This window comes from Tupaia chinensis, unplaced genomic scaffold (genome assembly GCF_000334495.1).
Source record: "Tupaia chinensis unplaced genomic scaffold, TupChi_1.0 Scaffold149184_1, whole genome shotgun sequence".
Lineage (NCBI taxonomy): Eukaryota > Metazoa > Chordata > Mammalia > Scandentia > Tupaiidae > Tupaia > Tupaia belangeri.
This window is the reverse complement of record NW_006209032.1, coordinates 780017-789514: the sequence shown is the minus strand read 5'-3', so window position 1 is coordinate 789514 and position 9498 is coordinate 780017. Positions and strand designations below refer to the sequence as shown.

General features: G+C 55.3%; 2 protein-coding genes across 2 annotated transcripts in view; both read right to left on the bottom strand.

Annotated features, from left to right (window-relative positions):
* The window catches only part of AMT (aminomethyltransferase), a 6665-nt gene extending 3664 nt beyond the window's left edge, over positions 1-3001 (bottom strand). The window contains exons 1-4 of the mRNA XM_006170958.3: positions 2775-3001; positions 2506-2673; positions 1232-1312; positions 282-413 (exon numbers count right to left, since the gene is read on the bottom strand). Of these exons, the coding sequence (XP_006171020.1) occupies positions 282-413; positions 1232-1312; positions 2506-2673; positions 2775-2864 (471 nt within the window). The 5' untranslated portion in view covers positions 2865-3001. The remainder of the gene's footprint in view (positions 1-281; positions 414-1231; positions 1313-2505; positions 2674-2774) is intronic.
* Positions 3002-3135: 134 nt separating this feature from the next.
* NICN1 (nicolin 1, tubulin polyglutamylase complex subunit) lies at positions 3136-8299 on the bottom strand. The gene is made up of 6 exons (XM_006170954.3): positions 8068-8299; positions 6120-6296; positions 5749-5862; positions 5222-5293; positions 4798-4902; positions 3136-4704 (listed from the first exon to the last, which is right to left on the bottom strand). Exons 1-6 carry the CDS (start codon positions 8197-8199, stop codon positions 4663-4665), a joined length of 642 nt encoding a protein of 213 aa, XP_006171016.1. The 5' UTR covers positions 8200-8299; the 3' UTR covers positions 3136-4662.
* Between the last annotated feature and the right edge of the window lie 1199 nt (positions 8300-9498).

The following is a 9498-nucleotide window of genomic DNA, read 5'->3' as shown; positions in this document are numbered from 1 at the left end:
CCCCGCCGGTGGGGGGGTGGGGGGGCATGGATGCCCACACCGCAATCCCTTCTCCTCTTGTGATCTTGGGGATGCACGCACATGAGCCTGGCGTGAGTTTAACCCATCGGATCTGGGACTTGAAGCACGGTCGACTACATGGAGGTCCAGCGACATAGCCATTACACTAACTGCTGGTTCCCCAAGGGCCATTTTCTGAGCCCCTTGTCCATGCCAGGCCTGTCCTAGAAAACAAGGATGTTGCTCTGTGAACAAAATGACAAGGTACCTAGGAACCATACCTGCAGAAGGGCCAAGTCCTTGTCCCGGCAGCCAGCATTGGACACCACGTACAGGTGCCCCTCGGAAGTGCTGGTCACGATCAAGTCATCTAAGATGCCTCCGGCCTCATTGGTGAACAGTGACAGCGTCCCCTAGTGCCAAAGTGGAGCATATACTGCCTCCAGGTCCAGGAAGCCAAGACCAAGACAAGGGGGAGCCAGACCCAGCCCTGGACCCACTCACCCAACAAACGCAAGAACCCTCATGCACAGGGCTCAAGGTTTGCGAGGGGCCAGCCTGGTCTCAAGGGCAAGGTCTTGATCTTCATTCAGAGTATGTTTTCATTCCCTCCCTCCCTTGGGTGGAGTCTCTGTGACCTGAGGTCTCTGCACTCCTCCCCAGTCAGTACTGAGAGCGCCCCTCACATTTAATCGGTAACACCCAAGGACCCACTGCTTTAACCCTTCCAGACCTGGGACAACTCGGTCCATGCTCCAAGCCCAGGACAAAAGCTTCAAAGTGATCTTGGCGATCCCAGGCACTTCCGCCAGCACCCTACAGCCAGTCCCCGCCAAATACGGTAATGCTGGCCTTAGCATCGCCACAGGATAGGTGAAGAGCCTGAGTTTTAGCAGTCACAAGTCACCTGAGGACCTCGCGATTCGGCAGGTCTGAAGCAGCACCTGAACGTTTTAACAGGCGCATAGGAGGCGGCGAGGCTGCTGGCTTAGGGACCGCACTTTGAATAGTGAGGGTTAGGCAGCATAGGGGGTCAGAAGAGAGCAGCTTGGGAAGCTTGGTTTCCGGCCTCCCAGCCAGATAGCTGGGTGTCTGGAAATGACTCAGGGATTCTGTCCCCAAGATTGCAAGCCCTGCGCGACAGCATCTATGCCCCCAAGCCAGAGGCAGGGACTCCGCCTGTCACTGCCTCATGGTTTAGCGCACCCAGAGCAGAAATAAAAAGGCCCACCTGGTTTGGTCTTAGCTCTGCAATGTCTCCAACCACTAGACTCTCCAGCAGCTTCACCCGGTCACGACCAAGGATTTTGGTCTGGGGAAGACATGAAAAGCCTAAGTCTCCGGAACCAGCAGTTAGCATAATGGCTATGTCACTGGACTCCCACGTTAGTCGACCATGGTTCGCGTCCCAGACCCGGTGGCTTAAAACCCACACCGGACGCGTGTACATGTGTGCCCAAGATCCCAAGAGGAGAATGGAGGAGAAGGGATTGCGGCGTGGCCATCCCCCCTGGAGGATGATTTCTCGCTTTCTGTCTCTCTGTCTCTCTCTGTCTGTTTGGCGAGCGCACGCGCCCTATAGCGAAAAACCTCTTGGAAAAAAGAAAAGCCTCAGGCTCGAGACCAGCAGGTGGTGTAATGGACTCCCAAGTAGTCAACCATAGTTTGAGTCCCGGACCTAGCAGCTTAAAACCCACACTGGGCGCGTGTGGGTGTGTGCCCAAAATCCTGAGAGGAAAATGGAGAAGGGATTACAGCATGGGCCTCCCCCTTGAGGGGTGATTTCTCACATGGCCAACCGCCTGGTTCAAGTTCCCAACCCAGGGGCTTGGAAATCACGCCAGACACATGTGCGTGCGCATCCAAAATCCCGAGAGAAGAATGTGGAAGAGATTACAGTATGGCAGTTCCCCTCAGGGGTGATCTCTCTCTCTCTCTCTCTGGTGAGCACACGTGCCTTATAGCAAAACTTAAAAAAGAAAAAAATCTTTCATCAGGCCACTGCTACAGCTGCACCCTAAAGGCCACCAGGCAAGGAGGCATCTTCCCTGCCACCCACACCCACAGCGCAGGAAGCAGCTGACCTAGTTTTTGGTTCTACAGGAGGCAAAAGCCCCACCTTTTGATAGCCCCACACCCCCCAACACCAGGCATGACTGAGGGAGGTCACAGATCTCAGGGGGACCTGGCATCTTCCTGAAAATAGCGCTTTTCCAAACCAGTACTCAGCACAGTGGAGGGAAGTGGGCGCCGGCCCTGGAAAACTCAGGACGTTCCATGCAGCCACTCAATGGGAGCAGGCTGGGCTGAGTACAGAAGAGACATCGGAGGTCCTGAGTCCACTTCCTCGGGGCTGTAATCTGTCATGACACCCCCGAGACCTCTAGCTGTTCTGTGGGGCTGTCCTCGGAATCAGCTCCCAGCAGAGCTGGAGTGCACCGCCACGGGTGCGGGGCGGGGGCGGGGGAAGGCCTGGAACTGCGGCCTGCGTGCCCCCTGGCTCACCTGCAACATGTGGGACACATCAAAGAGCGAGCAGTGCCGGCGCGTGTGCAGGTGCGAGGAAACGTGGCTGTCCTGGTACTGCACGGGCAGACTCCAACCCGCGAACGCAACCATTTTCCCGCCATGGGCCAGGTGGAAGTCATAGAGCGGGGTCCTGCAGAGCACGTCCTGCGGGCGGCCGGGCTTAGTGCCACCAGAACGCTAGCCACAGCCGCCTCCCTCTCCCGCCCTCCAAGATCAGCACGAAGCCCCAGCACCCTCTACCCCACCTGCGCACAACTGAAGCGACGACCCAGGGCCAAGGGGAACGCCTGCAGGCGAGAGCCCATATGGGCCACCATGCTCACTGCCCGCTGCATCGTCGCCTGAACCCGGTGCAGACGGCACACAGAGGCCGCCACTCTGCCAGGCACGCTGGGAGATGTAGTCCAGGCCCCAGGACAGGTCTCCCTGGGGCAGGGGATGAGAGAGGGGGTGGGTAGCCCGGAGGGCAGGCTGGGATTTGGAGCTGAGAGTGCAGTGACTCCAGCCTGCAGGCAAACAGCCCCAGGCTCTTCCCACCAGCTAATCAGAATGTGGGCAGGTCAGGCCGAGAGAGCGGATTGGGCTGCCCAGAACCAGAGCTGGGGGCTGGATCTCCCCTGCTGCTCTGCCCTGCCTCCAAGGGATCAAAGTTCTGCCAAGGGTTTGCAGGTTGGGACCTCAAGAGTTTAAGGTCAAATGGGGACTGGAGGTGTGGAGAGGTCACAGAGGGCGGAGCAGCCCGGCAGGCCGAGCGCCATGGCAGCCCTTTGCAGGGGTCCCCGCTCTCCTGCTGAGCAGACAGGCAGACAGCACAGTCATGCATTCCATGTGTTTATTGATCTCGCTGGGACTGAGCACGATCCCTGCCACCCCACAGTCCTTCCCCCACACACATGCTGAGGACCGCTGTGTCCCTCGAAGATGGGACTACAGTCAGCACCCCTTCAGACAGAGTTGAGTGAATTAAGCAAATGACCCTGCAGGTAAAGACACCACCTGTAAGAACTCAGTGGGGAGAGCAGAGTGGCCACCAAAAGGTGGCCCAGCTTGCCCATAAAACCACACAGGTCCAATTCTGCAGGTCTGACACACCCTGCAGCAGCTTCCTAACAGCCCCAGGAGCAAAGCCAGGAAGAGCCAGAGCACAGCCGGGCTTTCTTCCAAGTTTCTCACACTCAGGAAGAGCAACCTGCCTCGCTCAAGTTGGCCTGAGATAACGAGGGCCTCACTCCTAAAAGGCACTGCGAGAATCCTCACCTGGACACCTCTCCCACCAAGGCTGATCCCTCATCATGCTGAGCATGATGCTGGAAAGGGACAACTAGGAGAGGGGATGGGGTGTGTTTGGGGCTGTGTCAGATGGCAGCAGATCCCAAGCCTTGGTTTTCAGGCCGTGGGCTCGCCAGAGGCACCTGCCCAGGCCTGAAGCGTGTACCATTTGAACACACATCCAGGAGCCAGCTCGGGGACTGAGGGACTCAGGCCACTGAAATCCTGAGCTTTGCTCCCTAGGAAGGCGGCAGGGAATTTCTTCCTGTGAGCACTGCACAGAGAGAAGCCCACAAGGGGTTCGGTGGAAGAAATGGGGTTCGTTTCTGCCATAAGCTTCCCAGTCCAGCAGAATGTCACGGCAGCAGTGGCCTTCCAGCATTAGCGGCAGCAGTCCTAACAGGTGAGGAGCAGGCAGGGGACAGCAGCGTGCGTGCTGGCAGGAGGGGCAGAAGGCCCTCGGGGATTCTCGGTAGAACTGGCGTGTTCTCAGGGGAGAAGATGAAGGAAGACTGGGCTGCAGATGGAGCACACCCCTGCCAGGAGCCCATGCTAAAGCAACAAAAGGCGCCCCAGGGTCGTTTTGTTTTGTTTTTTTTTACAGAGAGACAGAGTCTTGCCATGTTGCCCACACTGGCCTCCAACTTGTAATCCTCCTGCCTCAGTCTCCCAAGTAGCCAGGACTAGAGGAACGAGCCATTACACTGAGTTTGCCCAGGAGTCTCGAATCAGTGAATGTGGCCCAGACAGTACAGGCATGCAGGCAACACTGGGAGTGCGACAGGGGACACACTTCGGCCTCTGGTGGCCCGAACCAAGCCTGGTGGGCATGAAGAAGCCATCGTCTCAGCTAGGAGCTACCACTCAAGTGTAGGAGAGCAAGTTCAGGTCATAACAGCCATCCACCTGTAACAAAAGACCACGAGGTCTGACGTGCTCAGGGGCTCACAGAGCCACGCAGGGCCATGCAGAGCCACGCAGAGGGAAGCCATCACTCACATCGAAGCGGCCGATCCTTGTGGAGGTGTGGCTGGCCCGGATCATCTCTGTCAGCGCCCACATCTGCTGCACCTCAGAGGACACCCTGCTCGGGTCTGGGAGACCCTGCTCCAGAAGGAGGGGTCAGTGGCCATGGGTCTCTCCCCAGCAGTGCTCTGAGAGCTCGGGAGAGGCCACACTGGGCTATGGGGCCCTCCGAATGACATTCCCAGGTGGCATGTGAAACACGAGGTTGGGCCTGACGTTCAGGACGCAGCCCAGGGCCACACGAGAGGCCTCAGTCCCACAGAGCACCCATGAGAAAAATGGTACCCAATATACTGGGCCCAGAGGCCCAGCCCCAGAATCTTACACAGGGGCCCACCGAGGCCTGTGCTGGACACCAGAGCTCTTCACACATGATTCCACCGGGGGGAGGGCTTACCTCAAGAAGGGGGGTAGGCTGCTCACTGGGCACCGGGTGGGACAGCCACTTGGGAAAGGTCACCGGGGGAGTCTGCAAAGCAAAGGTGTCCTCTGAGTGAGACACAGTGGGAGCACTTGGAGATCACATTCTTAGGCCCTCGGAGCAGAGGGTAGGGCCCCTGAGCCCCAGACACTGGGAGAACCCTGCAGAGCCTGCAGAGGCCCCAGCGGATAGCCAGGCGACTTATACACCAGTTACGCACCAGGAGGCCCCAGAAGCACACGCTGCAGAGATGCCTCCCAGCATCTGTAAGCCTCAGCTCTGAAAGCAGGGAATAGCCCCAAAGGCTAAGGGGATATGGGGACACAGCCTCGCCTGTCACCGAGAGCTTTGAACACACATGCTGTCAATTTCATGAAGGCCTCCTTCTCAGTCTCATTCCTATGGATCACCACCCCACTCCTCCAACCATAGCTTCCCTAGTTAGCCACAGCTAGAAGCCTCCCGGGCAGAGGGCCGGCCAGCAGTTCGAAGCTGTCACTTACCTTTGGTCCCTGCTGGTAGATCTGCAGCTCCTCCACTGTGAAAGACAGCCAGAGTGGTGACGGCTGCCGAAGAATCAGACGCAGCTCCAGGACTCCAGTCATGTCACACAGCATCTGACACACACACATGAGGACCCAGCGAGGACCCAGCTCATCGCCCACAAGACTTCCACCCAGCAATGAGCCAAGATGCAACCTCCCCGGGCCTTCAGGAAAGAGAACAATTGTCTCTCTAAGTCATTTGCCTGAAAGCCATCACCCAGGCTAGCCTGCCTCCTCCTCTCCCTTCCCTCCTGGTATACTGACCCAATCCCTAGGCCTCTTGGAAGTCCTCATCTGGGCTGCCCTGGCCGTGCTGAGGCCCAGCTGACCTGGTGCTTGAACAGCGACACATACTCCTGGGCTCCTTCCTCACTGTGCGGGTCGGGCATCAGGCAGTAGTCCCGCAGGCAGGTCACCCACTTGGCTGGTGTGTGCACCGAGGTATCCCGACGGACACGGATGCTCAGGAAGGCCGTGTAGTAATTCTTAAACGTGATTTCCTGCAGCTAGACCACACACAACCCACCATGACCCAGCAGGCCTAGGCCTAGGGCCTGAGAGGTTTGAAGATACCGACTCCTCCTTCCTCTGGGACATACCCTTCCACTAAACTAACAATTTCAGTAAGCGTCACTAGGGTCCAGGAAATTTCACATTTCTAGAGGTACTCACAGTGCAACTGGGCAGGACTGTACAAACCATGATAGCTAGTCTTTTTTTTGAGAGGTTTTTGCTATAGGGTGTGTGCACTCGCCAGAAGGACAGAGAGAGACAGAAAGTGAGAAATCCCCCCGCAGGGGGGGATGGCTATGCCACAATCCCTTCTCCTCCCTTCTCCTCTCGGGATCTTGGGCATGCACGCACACGCACCCGGTGTGAGTTTAAGCCACCGGGTCCAGGACTTGAACCACAGTTGACTACGTGGGAATCCAGCAACACAGCCATTATGCCAACTGCTGGTCCCACAATGGCTATTCTTGCCACATGTCCAAGACACTGCCAGAGATCAGAGCCAGAAAATGTACATGTGAAACTTGAAGGAGGAAGAATCAGGAAAGGTAGGGAATGTAAAAATAGCACAGACAAAAAAGCAACAGAGGAGGGGACCAGCAGGTGGCTTGGTGGTTAAGGTGCTGGACACTCCCACATGGCCAACCACGGTTTGAGTCCCGGACCTGGTAGCTTGCTTTCTCACTTTCCCTCTCTCTCGCTCTCTGTGTCTCTCTCTGGACAAATTAAAATAAATGAATGAATAAATAAGATTTTAAAAATAATAAAAGAAAAAAAAAAAAAAAGAAAAAGCAACGGAGGATGAGAGAACCTGGCAGACTACAGGAACAGTGAATGCTTCGGCCTGGCTAAGAGGAACAGTTCTCACTGGACACTCATCAGAATCACTCAAGGAAAGTTAAAAAAAAAATTAACATATTTACTTAATTTTATTTATTATTATTATTATTATTATTATTTTAACTTGCTATTGGACACATGCACTCACCAGACAAAGAGAGAGAGAAAGAGAGAACAAGCCACCAGTTCTGGGCCTAGAACTGTGGTCAGACGTGGGAATCCAGAGCCTCATGCTGGCCCCAAAGAAATGTTTAAAAATACCAATGTTCAGGCTCTACCTCAAACCTAGTGATCAGCATTTCTTAGGATGGGATGTTTAACCAAGTTTCTCAGCTGAGAGTAAGGAGCAGTTTAGGGAGAACCACACACTTCAGCACAAAGTGCATGGGGCTGATAATCAGGTGGGACATCACACTGAGTGGCCCTGAAAGCCAGGCCACTAGTGTGGTGGGCTCTATCCTGTGCTGAGGCCATGCAGCATCCGGGTCACATTGTCAGGGATGTGGAAGTGCAACTGGAGATGGGAAACTGGATTCACTGGGGGACTCCTGCGCAGGGAAGAGTTACACCCGACCTCCAGCAGGGACTACAGAAATGGGGAGAGGGCAGGTTTGGGGAACCCCATTGTTCAGTGACCTCCAGCTGTGGCCAGAGTCAACCTCGCCCTCACCTCAATGTATTTCCAGCCCCTCCTAGCCTACTCTCTGGCGCCTCCCAGCTGGCTCTGTCCAGGACGTAAGGAGACGCTGAATAAAACAGAAGGCTCTATTTACTCTGTGTTAACTGAAGAAGGAGATACATGAATGGTTAGCTAACTCGCAAGGACAAGGGCCACCGCAGAGGTTTCCTGTAAATGCCAGGGAAACGCCCCAGTTCCCAGATTTGCCCCGCCCAGGAGCCCAGGTCGCGCCCATGGGACTTGCTCACCTCGAAGGGCGGGACGTTGGGGAAGGTGACATCGATGACCAACACCCCAGGCCGGCCTTGGGAGGTTCGCACGTCCCCCACCTGCAGGGCTACGGTGCCTTTCACGTGGCAGAGCAACGCCACACGGGACATGGTGCCAGGGACTGCGGCCAAGCGCAAGTGCCGCTCCAGGCCTCCAACCACCAGTCCCTCCAGGCGCCCCAGCACTAAGAACTACGATTCCCGGGAGGCCGCGCGCTCGGCCAGCTCAGCCAATGACCGATGCTCAGGGCGGGTGGAGAGTCGGAAGTGCCTGCGGAAGCTCTCCTTCAGCCAATCACCGCGTGAGTCTTAGAGCCGCGCCCAGCAACCACAGAGCCGTGTGTATCCAAGCGGCTCTGAGCGCTTGTGGACGCTCTTAGGGTCCTTGGCTTTGTCCCTCAGCTCAGGGCGGTCGCCGATCGAAGTTCATAAAACCATGAACACAAATGAGTGTAGTAGGTGGCCGACGTTAATCGTTAAAGTATGTATTAGCTATTAAAATAGCAGTAAGGCTGAGATTTGCACAGATGCGGTGAAAGGATGGTTAACACAGCTATTCCTGGCCGCACAGCCACTGACGAGCGAGGATGTGGACTGCCTGGTGCTCTTGGCCATTGCCGATTTCCCACCACTTTGAAAACCAGTCTGGCCTTTGTTAACTTATTATTTTAAAAATATGACCAGAGAGAGAGAGAGAGAAAGCAAGAAGGCAAGCCACCAGGTCTGGGATTTGAACTGTGTTTACCCAAGTGGTGTCCAATGCCCCAACTATCACGTCACCTGTTAATAAACTAAATTATAGGGATCAGCAGAAGACATAAGGTTACATCACTGGACCCGCTGGACCCCCATGTAGTTGACCACAGTTCGAGTCTCGGTCCCTGCTTGAGCTCATGCCAGGTGAGTGTGCATGCATGCCCAAGATCCCCCAGAGGAGAATGGAGGAGAAGGGACTGCTGCATGGCGATCCTCCCTGGGGGATAACTTGTTGCTTTCTGTCTCTCTGTCTCTCCAGGGAGCACACGCACCCTATCGCAAAAGCCTCTCTTTAAAAAAATGTTTTTTTAACCCCTAAATTATAAAATGATCCAGTCATTGCACGGCTAAATATTTACCCAACAGAAATATTTACTGGGTGTGTGTTCGTGCATGCCCAAAATCCTACAAGGAGAAGGGATTGCAACGTGGTCATCTCCCTTGGGGTGATTTCTCGCTTTCTGTCTCTCTCTCTCTAGCGAGCGCACGTGTTCTACAACAATAATCTCCCTCTCAAGAAATACAGAAGTTTCAATGCCTGAACAGAAGAAGTTGGTTTTATACACAAAGAAGGACTGGAGAAAGTAGACACAAGGAACAGAAGGAACATTTGTCATTTCAGTTATTTTCCTCGTAAGTCGGGGACTAGGGAAA